This window comes from Spermophilus citellus (assembly GCF_964194105.1).
Source record: "Spermophilus citellus genome assembly, chromosome: 4".
Classification (NCBI taxonomy): Eukaryota; Metazoa; Chordata; class Mammalia; order Rodentia; family Sciuridae; genus Spermophilus; species Spermophilus citellus.
The window spans coordinates 28,472,551-28,491,890 of record NC_138185.1 but is presented as its reverse complement, the minus strand read 5'-3'; the positions used below and the strand labels follow the sequence as shown (position 1 = coordinate 28,491,890).

Here is a 19,340-nt window from a genome sequence, read left to right as displayed (position 1 = left end):
CAGATTGATTACCCGAGCCAAGAGCTGCTGGTAGGCTGGGTTCCTTTGGATGCCCTTCCATTGTCTGGTCCGCTGTCAGTCCATGCCCAGGGCTGTGAGCGAGCTGGGAGTGCTGCGCAGGGATCTGAGCCTTCTATGCCCAGGACCTCCAAGCAGGTGTGTTTGCACAAAGAGGCTCAGCGCTTAGATGCCTATATAGGTCACCTGCTGGGCTTACTCAATACTAAACTTCCTGCTGCTGTTTTCTCCCTGTGGTGTTGCTGTTGTGTAAATGCTTAGCAACCCATTTTATGAGCTTTTCCTCCCTGGGGCCCTCAGAGACAAGCTGGTATTATCAGGTAAGAAAAACTGGGTAACACTGGTCAGGGTGATCTGTCTTGCTTATGCCAGGGCTGAGGCATTTCCAGGAGTTTTGCAGGGACCCCCTACTTAGCCTCTCTCCATTGCTTAGGGGGTTTGGCTGGGTTAGCCAGAGCCCTGGAAGAGCAGGATCAAGGTGCAGGAATAATAGGAGACTCATAGGCTCCTATATGCAAGTAAGCAGTGCCTTGAGAAGTCATTATTCCAGGGAGGTTACAGATGTTAAGATAGGCTACCACACTATTTATTAAGTCCTCTGTAGATGCCAGGCACTGCACTTGGCACACTGCGTACAGCCCTATATTTAAATCCAACTGAAGACAGGTATTGCCATTCCCATGTTCCCAGTGAGGAAACCAGGAATCTGAGATCATATGAAACCTGCTTGAGGCTGCATAGTTATAAGTGGTAGAACTGGAGTTCACTTTCTGTCCTAGGTCACTTGTTCTCTGTACACCTGTTTCTGCATCATGACATTGTTGAAAAACCCTCCTTCTCCATCTGCCTCCCCCAGGACCCTGTCTGCCGTGCTTTCTTGTTGCAGGCCCCGGGCCCAAGCCTGGAGCAGGCACTCAAGAATGGCTGGGGAGAGCTGTCAGCATAAAAATGGAGTTGCTGGTGTCAACCCTAACCAAAATAATAATAATAACAATAATAATAATAATAATAATAAATAATTCTCATGTATGATGGACTGACAGCAACAAACTCAAAAGACTCTGCCAGAACCAAGAGTTTTCACAGAGGCCACCACGGCCAGACACAAAAATGACTTCTACAAGGACATCTTCCCAGCGACTGTTAACCCTTGGACTGATGTCACTCTGGTTATTAATTATTCTGCCCAAAGTTTATTGCATCAAAATATCTGATGTAATCTTTGTTTTTTGCCTTAAAAAATGTCTCCTTGTCTCACTCTCTTTGCACACACCCATGGTTCACTATGGTACGTGTATTCCCATTACAATGCTCTGCCATTCCCAAATAAATATAACTTATTTTTGGAGAACCCTGCCTCTAATTATTTATTTTTTTAGATTTGACAGGCTCCCTGCATGCTTATGGACTGACAGAAGGTTCATCTGACCTCCATTCTGGGGATACCCTGCAGAGACAGGTGGAGGCCAAACTGAGGCCATCAATCTCATGACCCCAGAGGTATTTCTCAAAAATCTCCACAAAGATCGTCACTCAGAAGGGTTGTACCTCTGGCATTGGGGTCAGGCCCCATCTCAGATTTCCTCTTCTATAAACTTTGGACAACACCAAGAAGACCCAGAAGTTGCTCAAAGATTTCAAGCTTATTTTAGGGGGCACTGTGAGCACCTTTGCAAGAGTTCTCCTCTTGACCTTGGGAATCAGCTGCAAGGAACAATGCATCAACTATTTCCAAACATTTCAGAAAGAGTGGACCATTGAACCCATTAAGGAGTGACCGTGACCTGCTAAAACAAGTGCTACATTACTCTGGGCTATTTCTAAACATGAACTTCACCTTCACAGGCAGAACTTTTGCCACCACCGAGAATCAACCACTTTGCTGTTGGTTCCAAAAACAATTTCCAAGCAACAGATGGAACTGGAGTGCAGGGAGCTCCATAACCCCTGACCTTTCAAGGCCACCCCAAGGACCAGCGCTGGTGTGCATGCTGGAGGTTTGGGGGACTCGAGTGTTGGCCTTAGCATGCGATCACACCTCATCTGGCATTTTGGGATGCCTCTAAATGAACATAGCCCAGGCCTATGTCTCTAGATTTCTTTGTCCCTTTCTTGTTTTCCAATGGAGGATAGGGGAGCAGGAGGACAGGAAAATCTTTCTCCAAACCTCGGGGATCTTCATGGGTAACATGTCTCCCGCTGTGCACTGACAAGGAGACACAGCTGGAGCTGAGCTGGGCAGACCGCTCCCTGTGCCCTGAAGCAAACTTCTATGGCAATGCAGCTACTATTGACATTCCTGTCCCCACTGTCAGGGCAGCTGCCAAGGGCATTCCATGCCAAGGAGCCATCCTACCATTCAGGCAGAAGTAGCTGAGAAAGGTGGCGGGAGAATGAGGCCTTTTCTCCTCTCCACCCTCAAAACTGCCCGCCCACCCTGGAGCCTTGTGGGGCCAGCCATCAGGGCCCTCTTACCTTCTGGGTACTTGTACTTCTCAGTGACATCCATGCGAGAGTAGCTGCCCACCGCCTTGGTGCTGATGAATTGGCCAATGCTGCGAGTGTCCACGCCGTTCTGCTTCTGGCTGCCATTGGAAGCATTATAGATCCAGGTGATGCGGTCAGCGTTCACTTCCGCAAAGATGAAGGGCATGTCGAAATTCAGGTCCACATCACCCTCTCGGATCGCGTTCACCGAAGCTGGGCCACACTGGTACACTCCTGGTGGCCAGGGCGAGAGGTTGGGTGTGTAGATGCTAAGGCCCGACCCATCTGCCACCGCCTTGCAGAGCCTGCTTCTCTGAGGACCTTCTGCCGTCATGCCAGCCCCCTGCCTCTGCCCTAGCCAAGCTCCTTCAGTGGAGACTGTGTGCATCTGGACTCAGTGGGCACCTTCCCATTGCTATCTTTCTGCAATGGCACCCTTCTCCAACTCCACCCTTACCTAACCCTGGCTCCATCCAGCCTCCCTTGGGTGCCTAATCTCAACTGGTCCAGGCCTGTCGATCTGTTTCCTAAAGAAGACAGTCTTCCCTGTCTTGTGCTCATGGCCACTGTCTCTTTTCTTCCTCTGCGAATCACTCTGGCCTACAAGGTCATTGCTCTCTTATTCCTGGAAGACTCCCCCAATGCCCAGCCCCCAGGATCTCTTGCTTCTCTGAGCTCTCATGCCCTGATCTTCACCTTCCTCCTCTGGCACGCAGCACGGGGAGCTTAGGTTTGAAAGAAACAATTCAAAATGCCGTGGAGGAAAGAAAAGCAAGAGGAAAGGCCCCAAGAGAGCCTGGGACCCCAGCCCTGACGGGAGAGAGGAGGGAGAGAGGCCAGGGGTCAGAGTTCAGGCCTGGAACAGAGATGTGATGGCCTGTTGGAAGGAGAGCTGTGTTTGAGGACACCCAGGGAGGAGAAGGGATTGCTGTGGTCACAATCCTGGGGTCTGGGGTAGAGCAGAGAATGTGGAATAAATCCCAAGGGCCAAAGGGAGCCATGAGGTTTCTGTGCTGGGAAGGACAAGCTGCTGGAAATCACCTGGCACATGCCGGGGCCTCTCCCGTGGGAGTAGCAGCCAGACGGGGTGCAGAGGAGGCACCATGTTAAGTAGCAGCCTGAGCCAGAAGAGATGAAGAGCAGGGAAACTATTTTTTAAAACAGTGTTAAAAACCGTGTTACACTTTGCAGTGAGGGACAGGCCTTTTAGGTTTCTACTTGTGTCGCTGTCCTGCTGTAAATAATGGGGAGGCTCATGACTTGAAGCTAAGCCCAAAGCAGGGCCAGCAGAGGGTTACCTTGGCTCCTTTCCTGGGGGGTAGCATCCAACACCTGCCATCCGTTGAATATGGGGCCCAGGTCATTTCGCATAAACCAGGCTTCATTCCAGACATGGAAATTCCTGCAGATAGAACAAGAGACTGCAGAACCTGCCTAAGGTCACACAGCAGACAAGTGACACAACACCACATCCTTGACCTGGCAGCAGAGCACCCTGGTCCTCATCAGGTGAGTTAACTCTGTGCCAGCTACTGTACAATGGGTTGGGTGAGCACTGTCCCATGGGAATCCGCACCGACTATGAAATGGGTACTACTTTTAGATTCATTTCATAAAAAGGGAAACTGAGGCTCAGAGACACTGAGCAGCTAGCAATGACGGAGTCAAAGTCTGAACACAGACGTGCCTAACTTTCAAAGCCAAAGCCTTGCCCACCATGGTCCACTGCCTTTCTGGGGAGCAGAATGGATAGAAGGCAGCTGGCCAGATAGTCTATATCCTCTTGGGGACATTGCTGTGTCCGGTGTGGGCTGACAGTGAGTGGAGTTGCAGCAGGAGTGACATCCTGCCAAGGGACACACAAACTCTCTTGCTGAGGCCTGAATGGAAGCACGACCCAGATCGGCCCTGGGGAGATCTTCATCCACAACAGCACTCTGTGTCCTGTCTGCAAACTTCTGTCACTGTTTGCCCCTCACCAGGCACAATTAGCTACAGCGACATGGGCCCTACAAACAAAGCCCATAGCTCTGCTTTTGGTTTGGAGGATAAACATAGGACACATGGACGCTTTTGAATGTGGAAATAAATACTGCAAAAAAAAAAAAAAAAAAAAAAAAAGGAAAAAGAAAAGAGAGTAAACAAAGTCCGAAGATTTTGGAGGAGAGTCAAAACTTGGAGGATGAGTTGTACTTTATGTGACTTTGCCCCAAGGAGGGGCTATGGTAAGGGAAAAGTGAAGGACAGTAAAAAACTCTAAAATATATAACCCAATATCCTTCTGGCCTGAAGACCCAGGAAACAGATCCTGGGCTGACTAAGATAGCAGAGAGAGAGAGGGGGAGTGTTCTGAAAAGAAAGTCAGGGAAAAGGTACCCCAAGTTTGTCTATAAACTCCACTCCAGCCTCTGATTGGCCCTGAATCACACATGTATGAGACACATCACACATAATGCAACTTAAGATAAAGGAAAGAACTGAGATTGGAGCTGCTTCACTTACAGGTGAGAGGATTTGCAGTGAGTCTCCCCACAGTGGATTTCTCAAACAAAATAACAGAATACAGACACATCTGTACAATCTAAAATGACTCAACATGCAAAGAGCCAGAAAAAAAAAGTGATTTATTTTCAAAGGGAAAGACAATCAACGGAGATGAACTGTAAAATTATGTGGATGTTGAAATTATTATACCAGGACTTTAAAGCAGCTATTATCATCATGTTCAAAGAAATAAAGGTAAATATGCTAGTCATGAATGAAAAGACAGGAGCTCCTTGGCAGGGAAACAGAAAATATTTAGAAAAGAACCAAATGGAATTTTTTTTTAACTGGAAAAAAGATAAATTAACTGAAATTAAATCATTCAACAGGCAGACTTCATAGCAGAATAGAAGATGACAGAGGAAAAGATGGATAAACTTGAAGACAGATAGGTAGAAATTAACCAGTCTGAAGACAAGGGAGAAAAAAATTTGAAACAAAATTGATAAAGTAAAAATTTTGATAAGAGTTGCAACCCACACACTAGATAGAGATTTACTAGATTAACATTATACTTACAAAGACTTAAAAAAAAAAAAGACAAAAAGAAACACATGACCATCAAGGGCAATGAGCAGGAGATTTTTCATAAGGTATACAAATGGTCAATAAACATGATAATGATTTTAACCTCACTACTATTAAAAGAAAATTAAAATGACAGAGAGAAACCATTACAATGACACAAAGGTTACATCTATTAGACTGGCAAACATTAAAGCACAGGATGACAGGCTCATGTTGTTCTTATTTCCCGGTGGGAAAACGAGTGCTGACATGCACAATGGTGGGAGTATAATGGGTATGACCTGTGTGGAGGGTAATTTGGCAACAAGTATAAAAACCTTTAAACCCCTACAGGCCTACAGAGCCAGTATTTCCACCTCTAGGAATTTCTCCCACAGAAAACTTCACGTGAGTACACAGAGATGTCCACGTAAAGATGTCCATAGTGGTATTGTTTGTAATAGTAAAAATGTTGGGAGAAAGAGTTCATGGATAAGGGAATGTCAGGTACGTTGTGGCACAGCTATAGGGCAGAGCATCATGCAGCCATGGAAGAGAATGAGCATCCCATAGGTATGTGCAACTGGTTTTTGCCAATTAAAAGTGAAATGAAATTAAGCAAAAAAGGAACTAGAAAAATCAATCTGGTGCTTACTTATATTTAAAGTACACCATGAGGTAAGAAAATCAAGTTACAAAATCTTGTGTGTGATGAAACCCCTTGAAATAAAAAAAAATTGGAAAAAATTACCCAAAGTTCTATTGTCTTGGCCAGGATTAACAGTTTGGTGTATACATTGTGTATATGGTAATATATGAAAAGTTTTATATTGTTTCCATTTTGTATGTTCAAAATTACTCATGACTTCTGTTACTAGAAAATAAATGAAGATTTAATAATTATATATAGTATATAAATGATAATAGCTAACATAGTATTAACATGGAAAGCTGTGTTCTAACTGCCTTTGTTATAGTGGAAATTAAGACAGAGCAGATAACAAGTGCATCCTGGTTCCTCCCTCACGCAGAAGCCACTACATTGGTCCCACATATTGGGGATATGTGCCATTCCTTTTTTTTTCTCCTTCTCTGTTTCTCCCCACTCAAGCCCTTTCTCTCTCTTTCTTCCAGTACAAAGAATTGAACCCAGGGCCTTATACATGCACTAAGCATGGGCTCTACCACTGAGTTTCACTCCTTGGCTATATCAACTCATTCAGTCCTTATAGCATCCTATAAGATAGAAATGATTATTATCCCCATTTGACAAATCTGTACACTGTGGTGCAAAGAAGTGAAGTGATGTTCAAGTCTCCTAGTAAGTTTTGTGTATAAAAAATTCTACACAAAAGCAAACTAATAATAGATTATCTTTTATTTGAAATAATCTTATTTTTGAAGATTATTTGATGACAGGAAAATGCTAGTAATAAAATATTTAGCCATGAACACATGATTAAAACTGTAAGTGGTTGGTTTCCAGGTGTGGGAAAGGGAAGGGTGTACCTATTAAAGGTTTTGTCTTGTTCTCAAATCTTGCATAATGTATAATTCCCAATTCTACAAATAGCAACAACTCATGGAGAAAAGTTTGGATAGAAACTATCAATGTTAGAAATATGTGAGTGACAGAATCATCGTGAGTTTTACTTCCATATACATTTTGACATTTCCTACAATTGTGGAAAAAAGTCGTCATAAGATTTATCTCCAGGAACACCCACAAAGTGTCTTTTTGAATGGATCTTGAAGATGGGTTAGAATTCACCAAGAGAAGACAGAGGGAGTGTGGGAAGATGATCTTAGGTGGGCACAGGGGACAGGGAGGGAAGAGAGGGCGGTAAGAACACCATGTTCGACTCCACATTTGTGTTGTTCCTGGCAAAGAACCCCAGGGGAAGGGTGGGTTGGTTAGTAGCAGCGTTTTAGTACTTATTTACAAAGTGGGGATTAAGACAGAGCAGATGACAAACGCATCCTGGTTCCTCCCTCACGTAGAAGCCACTACATTGGTCCCACATACTGGGGATACGTGCCAATCAGATGCCCATCGGCATCATCACCGAAATTCCAGTTTGAGCTTCTGGTTGTAGCCACACTCTCTCCCACCACCCACTTAGGCTCCTATTTCTGTCTTCAGGGTTTCAGGAAAGACTCAGACCTCAGAACTACCTGAGTTTTTGTTTATTAAAATATGTAGATTCCTGTCCTTCCTGTCTCTTCCCACACAATTTAACTTTTTCTTTTTAATTTTTATTTTTTTCTGTATGAGGTATTCAACCCTGGGCCACTCTACCATTGAGCTACATCCCCTTCCCTCTTTATTTTATTTTATTTTTTTAAATTTTGAGACAGGGTCTTACACTAAGTTGCCCAGGCGGGCCTCAAACTTGCAATCCTCCTGTCTCAGCCTCCTACAGATTACAAGCACACAATACCACCCCTGGCTCCATCCAAAGCAATTCTAATGTAACCTTGGACGTTTATAAACCACTACTATAGAGAAAGCAACTGAGTAAGCTTACTTTAGAATTCACGGGTTTAGGAGACCATTTTGGAAAGCAACCCCAATGCCCAACCCCTTCTAAAGATAAACTCAAACCACAGTTCAGATGCAGCCTCTGCAAGCTATCTTTGCCAACATGCCCAGAGAATGCCAACCGGGACCTCTCTGCTGTCTCTGAGTCTTCCACATAATTCAACAATTTCAATTCTTCTGCTCCATCATAGCCAATCTTTTTACAAGCTATGAAGTCCTCTACTGCAGTTCCTGCTAGAGGATGGACCCCTCTCAGTGCTCAGTGTCTTATCAAGGAGGTCCTGAGTCACACTTGCTGAGTTCAGCTGTCCTGAGGACAAGGCTACTCTTGTTTGCCTCACTGTGGGTCTCAGTGGCTAAGTGTTAGTGGGCTCACGTGTCCAGAGGCAGAGCTGTGACTGGAGACGGCACGAGGAGCCAGGAGTTCTGCCGAGTGGGTCTGCACAGCTCTTCCTTGGAAGCTCTGCCCAGCTCCATCTGCCAGGCAGGGCTGCGCAACCCACACCTGCCTCCTATCCCAGAGCTCCACACCGCCTACAAGTACAGTCAGGTCTGTGACTACAGAAATTGGGAGATGGAGTCTAACAAATTAAGGAAACAAGCCAGAAACATCAAGCTAACCTTGGCCGAACTGTTCTGAATCATTTGGTGGCTGCTCAGTGACTAAGTGGGCTCCAGAGACCTCCTTCACAGTGGCCCGACAGGGAACTGGATCAGAAAAGCATCCTTAACTAAGCTCTCCCTAAACTGTCCTGACTGTGAATAAATTGGCATGAGCAGAAGGGCTTAGAAAAATATGTTCCCCACTGGACGCTGTGAATGTGATTTTTAAAAAGACCTGGAAGAAATAGCAGAGGATTCCTGATCTAGCCTTTCCTTTTATGGGGTTGGGGAGTGGGGATTGAGATGTAGAAAAGGACCCCCCTGCAGATACCAAAATGTGCAACCTCAAATCCCGTATGTAGAATGGTGTGGTGTTTGCACATGCTCCATATGCTTTCAATCATCCCTAGATGACTTCTAATACCTAATGCAATGCAAATGCTATGGAAATAGTTGTTACACTGCATTGTTTAGGGAGTAATGACAGCAAAGTCTGTATGTATTCAGTCAGCACAGATGCACTCATCACAGGCATAACTACATTTTTGACTCACAGTTGGTTGGATCTGTGGATGTGACACCCACAGACTCACAGGGTTGACCATATTTCTCTCTATGCCTTTGTTTTCTCATCTTTGAAATGAGCAGAATCCTCTCAGGACCCTTCCAGTGCTAATGTTCTTTGGCTTGGTAGAGTCCTCTTTAAGGATACCTGTTTTCTACCTCTAGTTTGCTCACTAATTCACAGTGTGATTTTGGGCGAGTCATTTTTCTTCATGGAGACTCTGGGATACATTTAGTCTCACAAATAAGTAGCTTTTGCTGCGTGAAAACAAACAAACAAACAAACAAAAAACAAAAACCGAAAAAAAACAAAACCAAAAAACAAACAAAAGACCAGCCTAGCTTCTCCGGAATGAGTTGCGTAGCACTCAACATAACCAGAGCTCTCATTGGTGACCAGCCAAATTCTTTTGGAAAAATTTCAAGGTGAGAGCTGTCAGATTTCTCCAACATCAGTTAGGAATAGTAACAACACTCTGTCATTGTTAGTATTTTTTTTTTTTTTTTTTTGTAGTAGGGATTGAACTCAGGGCCACTTAACCACTGAGCCACATCCTCAGCCCTTTAAAAAATATTTTAAAATATTTGAGACGGGATCTTGCTAAGTTGTTTAGGGTCTTGCTAAGTTGCTGAGACTGGCCCCGACTTTGCGATCTTCCTGCCTCAGTCTCTCAAGTTGTTGGGATTATAAGTGTGTGTCACTATGCCTGGTTCTATAGTTTATAAATCTGCCTGAGTTCAAATTCCATCTCCACCACTTTCTGGATATGTGCCATTGGGTAAATTCTTCAACCTCTGTGCCTCAGTTCCCTCGACTATAAGATGGGGATGACAATAATAGGGCGCTCCTTGTCATTTGTGAAGATGAATGTGAGCACAGACCTGGCACACAGCCATGGCTCAGCAAGCCACCGGCTACACTGTTATCATTACTAAGCATTTTGTGATGCTTAGCCTCATGACCCTCACATTCTATTGCTGGACAAGGTTCTAAAAGCCTCCAACATTTATAGCTCACAAAGATTCAGACCAAAGGTTTTTCTATCCAAACCCAGGCTGTTCTCATAATAATAGGTTAGTAATTTCACTTCAGACAGAAATGACTTTTGCTTCAGCTCTCCTCTGGATGGATTTAATGTAGAAAGGGTACCATGGCTGCTTGGGGAGGGGTAGCCCTCATAGCAAAAGTGAGGTGGGCTGGAGCTACAGAGAGTGAAAGTAGTGAAGTTTGCAAGAGACTTAAATGACAGTTGAGTTCACTGACGGGAGGAACTCGGGAACCGCCCACAGCAAGCCGGTTGTAGGACTGGAACAAGGGCTCAAGACTCCCTGTCTTCATACCATCGTGGGCTGCTTCCCCCTCCCACAGCTGGCAGGGGCTGGGGTGGGGCATGGCCACCAGCTCCACTGCAGAGAAGGGATCAGAAAAGGAGGTGCGAGAGGAAGGAGGACAGGACCCTCAGGAACAGTCAGAGCTCCTAGACCTGGAACCCTCCCAACAGAAATGACAGTGAGCCACCCAGGTATGTCTTCATCAACCTCTACTTGTCCCAAAAGGGATTATATCTGAATGAGAGTTCTAATTCAAAATTCAGCTTAAAAGCTCCACCTTCCTGCTCTCTGGAAGCCTTTCTTGAAGATTCCCTCTCCAGGTTCCCACAGTGCTCACTGTCTGAATCACTCACCAAGCAGGTCACACACCATGCCGGTTGCTAAGTCACCTCTAGTAAGGGCTTCCTACCCCTCTCCTAATTGCACCATAAATGCTTTGAGCAGAGAGAGCCAGTCTTAAACATTCAGGTGTCCCTGCAGCTCCTAGTGTATAGGATCTTCACAGAAAGGTTGCAACTAGAGAACCTTCCCCCAGAAGACCAGGCATCTTGTTCCACCAACCATCTCCTTTTGGAGAGGAAGCTAAGACTAGGCACGTTTTTCCCTCCAACTCCGGATGGACCTGGGTTCCAGGGGAAGGTGAGGGCCAGAAACTTGGTGCTTACGGTCACATGGCAGGGTCAGATACTCACCATACACTATCACTGCCTTTCTGCAGGGGGTTTCCCATGGGGTCATAGTACACATCCACGGTGAGGTTTTTGTCTGTGTCATGAGCCGAGTTGAAGTTGGTGACCACGCGGGCGGGAATCCCCAAGCATCGCATCACTGCAAATCAGGGTTGGCATGAGGACTTGGCTTGTGGAGCGGGTACCTTGGCACATCCCATGGCTACCCCCTGGCCCAGAAAAGGCACATCACAGTCAACGTACCTGTGTTGAGGACCCCAGCAAACACCCAGCATTGGCCAAATTGGACTGGCCTGAAGCCAGAAGTTTCCCATGTCTTGAGGATCTCCACACTGCCGTTCCAGTTCCTTGGATCCCGGCCACCAGCGTAATTGCCGCTCCAATTCCCAAGAAGCACACCGTAGTCATCGTTGCCATTGATCTGGACAGAAAATCCCCACAAATGAATCCACATCATACTTGTCCTAGGAGAGTGACTTGCAGAATTCAGAGGACCAGGTAGGGAGATGAGAAAGAAAATCAGGGACCCCTGAGGGAACCTTTATGTCTTTCATTTTGGGGGTGATAATTCTAACAATAACCCCTTAGGAGTCCTATGTGGTTTATGGGTTCAGAGGTGCTCTGCTTAATGGGCCATGTTGGATTGCCCTTGATCCCCACATCAATCCTGCACTGCAGTTGAAAACAGAGACTCCACAGCCTGCCAGGGGCCCAGCAGGGCCAGAAACACAGTTTGCAGAGGACTTCTTGCAAAAAAGAACTCATGAGCTAGCTATCACTGCTGTCTGTCAGCTAGGGGGTCCATGACTTGAAACTCATGTTCTACAAAGACCATTTTAAGACTTTTAAGATCTAACTTCTTGGAAAGAATAAAAAGGGAATATTGTTTTTTATTCATTCATTTGTCCATTTTTTCATCCATCAATTTATTCATTCATTCATGCATTCGACCTAGAGCATGTTTCTACTAAGGAACACAATCGTATTGCAGAACAAGAAGAGCACTAGAGCTTGGGGTGCAGTTCAGTGACAGGTGGCTTGCCTAGCATGCACAAGGTCCTAGGTTCTAGCCCAGCACCATTCAGATAAAGAAAGGAAAATAAAAGAGCACCAAGTAAGGACCTGAATTACTTATGGGTGAAATGATATCAACAGTGTCCTGTCTGGGATTTACCAAATGATCTGTGGAGGAGGGGGTCAGACGTGACACGAGATCAGTCTTGAGTGGGTGGACAATTGCTGAACCTGGTGATAGGTACATAGGAACTTTTTTTTTTTAATTTTAATATTTATTTAGTTAGTTAGTTCTCGGCGGACACAACATCTTTGTATGTGGTGCTGAGGATCGAACCCGGGCCGCACGCATGCCAGGCGAGCGCGCTACCGGAACTTATTATCCTTTGTTTTGTGTAAATCTGAACTTTTTCCATAATGAAAAGTTAAAAGAGGGCCAGGGATGGTGCTAGAATGCTTGAGGGCCTGGGTTAATGCTTAGTGTGGGTGTGTGCATGCACCCACGTGTCTGTGTGCGCGCGCGCGCGCACACACACACACACACACACACACACACACACACACACACACACCAGAAAGAGAGGAGAAACCTAGGTTATAAGCACTGCTTTGCTACTGGTCAGCTTGGGGATCCTGTGCAGGTCACTCACCTCCCTGGGCCTTATGTCTTCAATGCAGAGAAAGTGAGAAGAAATGTTCGCTAGGCTGCCTTCCTTCTAGCAACCTGTGTCATTTATCCCCACTATACAAGAGGCTGGACCAGGACCTCCAATGGCTTCTCCAACCTATGGGTTCCACTCCCTCTCTTTGGAACATCCCTAGTGGAAAGGCCTATGGGAATGCATATTCTGGAAACAGACAGATGCTGGCCCAGTACAGGCTGGGCCCAACATTTCCTGGCTCTCAGTCCAGAGGTGCTCCGCACCCCTTCCAGGAGGGTCTGGACTATAATTGTAGGACCAGGCCATGAGCGCCCTCCCTCTGAGATGGAACATGTGCAGCCTTTCTCCCTCTCTTACGTCACAAGTGTGCAGCCACCAGTGTGGTAATCAGCAGGGTCACCTCTGGCCGAAAGCTGAGTGTTCAAAGCCCTTTCATAGGCCATAATTAGCTCCTGGCCCAGCCCAACAGGGAGGTCTGGAGAGAGCATCAGGGAGGTGCAGCTGAGGAAATTGGCTCTGAGATAAAGTGGTTTGGCCCTTGGCTTAGTGAGTCAGCAGCTGTAGGGCCGGCTGGCCGCACCCTCTCGCTCCTGGTGGAAGAGCTCAGCTCCCTGAGAAGCCCTGAACTCCAGCTAGACTTGAGTTCCCTTTAATAGCCCCTCCTCCAGGTTACTTGGTTTTCAAGATTCAGCCCCAATCTTGCTTCCTCTTCGTACCATTTTTTGACTGCCTTGGCCCTCACTGATCCCAGGGCCCCCAGGTTCTTAGAGCCTATTCCATTCCTTTCCTGCAAGGCTTGGTTTCAGACTCAACTCTCAAATAGCCCTCTCCAATTAACCCTGCATATGTATCCTGCAACTGCAAGTTGTTGGAATTTCTAACCAAGTAACTAGTTTGTTTAGAAATAAAATAATAATAATAATAATAAAATAATAATAATGCATCTCAAAAGTAAAAAGACCAAGACAAGCCTAAATCATGAACCAAAATAAAAAAGCAGTTTGAGATACTTCTAGGTAATTGTTTAGTTCAAGAAAGTTAAAATGAAAGAACTTGCTTTGACTTTTATTTCTTAACTTGTAAGCTGGTTGATCCTCTTGTTTACTTGAATTAAAAAAAATTTTGTGGTTGATGCATTATGATTACATATGATAATGGGATTTACTGGGACACTGTCTGGTCATTTTTTTTAATATTTATTTTTTAGTTGTAGTTGGATACAATCTATTTTATTTATTTATCTTTTTACGTGGTGCTGAGGATCGAACCAGGGCCTTGCACGAGCTAGGCAAGCGCTCTACTGCTGAGCCACAACTCCAACCTTGTCTGGTCATTTTTTAATGGAGGCATTCTCTACACACTGAGTGCAGAGCCACAGATTCCTCCAGGATTTAGTTGTGTGTGTGTGTGCGCGTGTGTGCATGCTCATGTGTGGCAAATCTCTCATGCCAAGGTCGAAGTCAGTGGAAAGAGAGCCTGGGTGGGCAGCTCAAGGCCTTCCTGTGGTCTGACTCACAGTTGATGCACTGTGAGCAACACACACTAGCTCCGTGAGCATCTTTCCCCATCTAGATAATGAATGGGTGTCCCGACAGTCTAGAGCTTTCTTCTGTGGAGGAGCTGGATTATGGCAAAGGAGGTTAAAGCCCCGGGCTCCCTAGCGGATGTAATGTGCCTCCCTTCTCAGAGGCCCCACGATAGAGTAGAGGCTATCTTTGCATCCCCTCTCCTTCCTGACCCATCCCTGGAAGATGCCCAAAGAGGAAGTACCCTTTGGAACAGACAGCACCCAAACTTCCTCGTGCTGAGAACAAGAAACTGACCTGTGCTCCGAGCCCAGGGGTACTTGACCACTGAATCTCATCCCCGGCCCTTTTGTTTGTATTTAATTTTGAGACAGGGTCTCATTAAGTTGCTTAGGGCCTTGCTAAGTTGTTGAGGCTGGCTCTGAACTTGGGATCCTCCTGCTTCAGCCTCCAGAGCCCCTGAGATGACAGGTGTGCGTCTCTACATTGGGCTTCTTTTCTTTTTTTCCCATTTGTCTATGATGTGGGCAGGTGGCTGAATCTGGCTGGATTCAGGCAGGTTCCTTGGCTTAGCTGCAGGTTAACCCCTCATCTGAGAAAGGCCTCCCAATGGAGGTAACCACGAGTAATTACCTTTCTACTGTTACTCACCATGGCGCTCAGCACCCGGGTAATGTATTTAGGGTCATTTCTTCGGGCCACATCAGTAGCAGCATCACGTCGGAAGTTCAGACTCTTATCCAACACGGTGAGGCTGATTTTCAGAATGTCTTCTTCATACTATTCAGAATGGGACTATATATTACCACGAAAGAAATGACAAGTGGTCCTGGCTAACTAAGGGAACGCGAGCCTCTATGGCGAGGCCACAGGATCTCGATGGGACGTTCCATTCTGTGACCTCCTGAACGGAGAGCCTCTGAGGAACAGTGGCCGTGCCCAGTCATTAGCCCTGCAAACTGCTGTACCCAAGACCCTGTCCCTACTCCCCCGTTGCTTTGCTGCCGTGGAGTTGGGAGTCTGTTGCTCAGCCTGTGCGGCCCCGGCTGCTCTATCCAGTGAATGATCAGGCCAAGGTCTTCTCAAAGTTTTCTTATAGCTATGACTGTGACCTGGACTATATTATTTAGACTCCTGGGAAACCAGTTTTATAAAAATACACCTGAATCCATTGTCACAATATGAGGCTTATATTAAGTAATTGCCTCATACTAGGTCCTTTGGCCTTTTACACTGAATGAGTAACAGAAGCTATGTCACTGTCCTGACGGTCTTTCTGGGGCCTTATGTTATTGAGGCCCCAGTAATACTTCTTTGTACTAATTGAGTAACGTGTGTCTGTCAAGCCCACTAGCTTGTGACTCCTTAAAGCAGCAGATCTTCTCCATCTCGTGTATCCTCAGTGAGCAGCTCAGGGTCTGGAGCATAATAGGTGATCAATAAATATCTTCTGAATGAATGAATAAGGGCAGGCAAATGGACAGATACGGAGCTGATCTGTGAGACAAGCCACTGAGCTTGCTTAATTGGGACGTTGTCCTTAGTCTTCACTGTTACCTGTCCAAAATTCCAGCCAACCATGTTAATTCGATTTGTGCTTCCTACAAAGATGGCGCCAGAATCTTCCTCAACAAACTCTCGTCTCTCGGCTTCGTTACTCATAAAGACATCATCCCCTGTTTGACACAGAAAGCAGATACCAGGGACTAGAATCCCACAGAGGATCCAAGCGATCAGCCCTCCCCCAACCTGTGCCTAGGGAATGAGGTCTTGGGTTATTAATGCTTCCAACCTTCTTTGTGGTACTCTGGGCTGGAAAGAGTAGATGGGCTGACCTGAGGGTCTGGCAATGAGACCCCAGGGATGACACACTCCCTCCTTCAGGCAGAAAGCTATCGCCAAGCTTCAGAACTGTGTTGGAGTCAGAATTATAATGAACCATGCTAGGCAGGATAAAAATTCAAGTGACCCCCAGAGGAAATAGCAGGATGTTCACTTGATGGGGAAGGATTTGAGGATCAGAGAGACAGCGTTGACCGCTCAAAGTCACAAAGCTGGTAAGTGGCAGAGCTTCTGACCTCTAGCTTCTCTGTTCTCTCCACGGCCCACAAACTTGCCCCAGTGAAACCTGAGCCTGCAAAAGGGCATTCCCTCACCTCCTTTCCAGGTCCACAGCTTGGATCCAGGCTTACCTTGCATCCAGGGGTTAAAGAGCAGTACGAATACTCCGAGGTTCGCGGTGTACATCCCTTCTGAGGAGGAGGAAGAGGTGACCTGAATGTTCATCGTGTACCACCCTATGGGTGCAGAGACGGGGCTGGAGATGATGACCGTCAGCAAATTGCCCTCCTTGCTCTTGAGCAGAGCTTTCCAGCCTCCTCCAGCGCTCCCAGTGCTGATTGGAAATGTCGCCTTTGTCTTGGCTGACTCTGAGGACGAAGGCCCTGTCAAAGAAGACAGAAGATGAAGGAGACCCAAGACGGTGGGTCAGACCATGGGGACATGTCAGGTTCCAGTACAATCGCAAAGTCCTTCGGGGGGGATTCATCCAAAGGAGTTCCTATTATCCCGCTGGAAGTATCATCTGAAGGTGATGACTCTTGGGCTCAAAGATGGGCAGCCACTTGCCCAAGGTTACACTGAACTGATGGCAGAGCTGGGCCAGAGTCCAAAAAAAAAAAAAAAAAAAAAAGCCCATTGATCCCAGTGTGGTGGCCATCGTCCTTGGGATGGGCAGTCCCAAAATCTACTCAGGTGTCTGTGGATGTGGTGGGGAGGTGAGCAGGTACCTGTGGAGACCACAAAATCTAGATGTTCTTCAGGGGCAATATTTCGGTTCCAGGCTATTGCGATCTCAAAGGGCTGGCCTCTGCGCACGATGAGTTCTTGGCTGGAGAATTTTTCTGTGTGATGTGCATCCCGGTTGGCAGACTTTTGCCAGTTGACACTCTGGAGTCTCAGAGCTGTGAGACAGAGAAGGACAACCTGAATTCTTGGGAGTCAAGGGTGGTGGAGTGGAGAAGAGTATAAGACACCAAAAAGTAGCGATGGGGTGAGGCTAGTCAGGGCAGAGCCGAACTTCTGGAAGGAATCACATTAAGAGTCAAAAAGACTTTGATCCTGCCTAGTAAAAATCTCACTGTCTATTCCAATTTGGCCTTTCTAGACTCAGATATTCCAATTCATATGATTCAAGATTATAGAAAGGCCCCGATCTTGTAAAGAGCTGAGCCACTCCACCTACTGTTCCCACTGCTGAGAGGGTCTTTCATCTGTATCTGGTGACCTGTCACTCAGACTTCAAGGAATAAGCCAAACACTCAGGGACACTTCACCAGCCATTCAGAAGACCTGTGTCCCCAGAGCAACTCTGTCCTATGTTTTAGCATGTCTCATTGCTTAGTGGATGAGGTTCCAACAGAACTGGGGAGGAGGATGCATGTCTCCACTCTAGGGGCATGGATTGCTTTCTTGTGTCCTTGCATCTCCCCAGTCACCAAGGGCCAAACATTTACTGGGAGGTGGCCTGAGCTTAGGATGCTGCTAACCATGACCCTCAGCAACATTTCTAGACCTGGAGATTGGGAAATTCCAGCCTCCGAGGGAACTTGCAAAAACTCACCGGCAAAAGCTACACAGAGGACTGGATCAAAGGCCAGTGAAATCCCCGGATGAGACCCCAAGGACACCCATCTCAAAATCCACCCCACTCCAGTCCTGCTCATGTGATTATAGAAGTGACAGAGCCACACTATATGGGGCTTATGACAGACCCCATGACGTATGAGGAGTTTGGCTCATGGAAACCTGTAGAACAGCTCATTCCCTGGAAAAAACTAACGTCATAAAACACCCTCGTAACTACCACTCAAAATTTGGTCCATAAAGGAAGGTGAAATGCAGGGCACCCATTCATTAGACAGATATAAAACACCTATTCTTTGTACCACACTCTGTTAGACCCTATGTTGGAGTGGAAAAATGTGTGAGATGGAGTTTTAATATCATCTGTATCGGGTGAGATAGGCATGAGTGACAAAGGATGATGGAGTCAGGGGAATCCTGTCCCCTGCCCATAGGGAGGGTGCTTCAGTCACACAGGCAGCAGACAATCACAGTTATAGGGATCAGAAAAAGCTTCATTGAAAATGCTGAATTTTTTTTGTTTTGTTTTGTTTTTAGGAACTGGGGGTTGAATCCAGGGGCACTTGACCATAGAGCTACATCCCCAGTTCTTTTTTTTTTTAATCTTTTGAGACAAAGTCTCACTAAATTGTTTAGGACTGAGTATCTGAGGCTGCCCTTGAACTGGTGAACCTCCTGCTTACTGTGTCTGGTGAAAAGCTGGATCTTGAAAGAAGACATATAAATGGCCAACAGGTCTATGAAAAAATGCCCAGCATCACTAATCACCAGGCAAAAGCAAATCAAAACCACAGGAGGGCTGGGGATGTGGCTCAAGCGGTAGCGCGCTCGCCTCGCATGCGTGCGGCCCGGGTTCGATCCTCAGCACCACATACCAACAAAGATGTTGTGTCCGCCGAGAACTAAAAAATAAATATTAAAAAAAATTCTCTCTCTCTCCCCTCTCTCTCCTCTCTCACTCTCTCTTTAAAAAAAAAAAAAAAAAAAAAAAAACCCACAGGAAACCACACCTCACTCTAGAAATAATAGCTATTGTAAAAAAGACAAAAGACAAGGGCTGGGCTGGCCAGGAGGTAAGAGAAGAGGGAAAGGCTTGCATACTGCAGGTGGGAATGTATACTAGTTCAGCCAGCCTGGAAAACTGTATGAAAAGTCCTCCAAAAATTAAAATTAGAACTATCCTATGATCCAGCAATCCTACTTTTGT

The 19,340-nt window shown here is 46.1% G+C and overlaps 1 protein-coding gene across 1 annotated transcript in view; it reads right to left on the bottom strand.

Moving 5' to 3' along the window:
• The window catches only part of TGM3 (transglutaminase 3), a gene marked incomplete at its 5' end in the record, with an annotated part of 64,646 nt that overhangs the window by 9,231 nt on the left and 36,075 nt on the right, over positions 1–19,340 (bottom strand). Inside the window, 8 exons of the mRNA XM_081292826.1 lie at positions 2,494–2,739; positions 3,804–3,907; positions 11,290–11,425; positions 11,530–11,707; positions 15,140–15,268; positions 16,046–16,164; positions 16,681–16,932; positions 17,278–17,451. Of these exons, the coding sequence (XP_081148952.1) occupies positions 2,494–2,739; positions 3,804–3,907; positions 11,290–11,425; positions 11,530–11,707; positions 15,140–15,268; positions 16,046–16,164; positions 16,681–16,932; positions 17,278–17,451 (1,338 nt within the window). The remainder of the gene's footprint in view (positions 1–2,493; positions 2,740–3,803; positions 3,908–11,289; positions 11,426–11,529; positions 11,708–15,139; positions 15,269–16,045; positions 16,165–16,680; positions 16,933–17,277; positions 17,452–19,340) is intronic.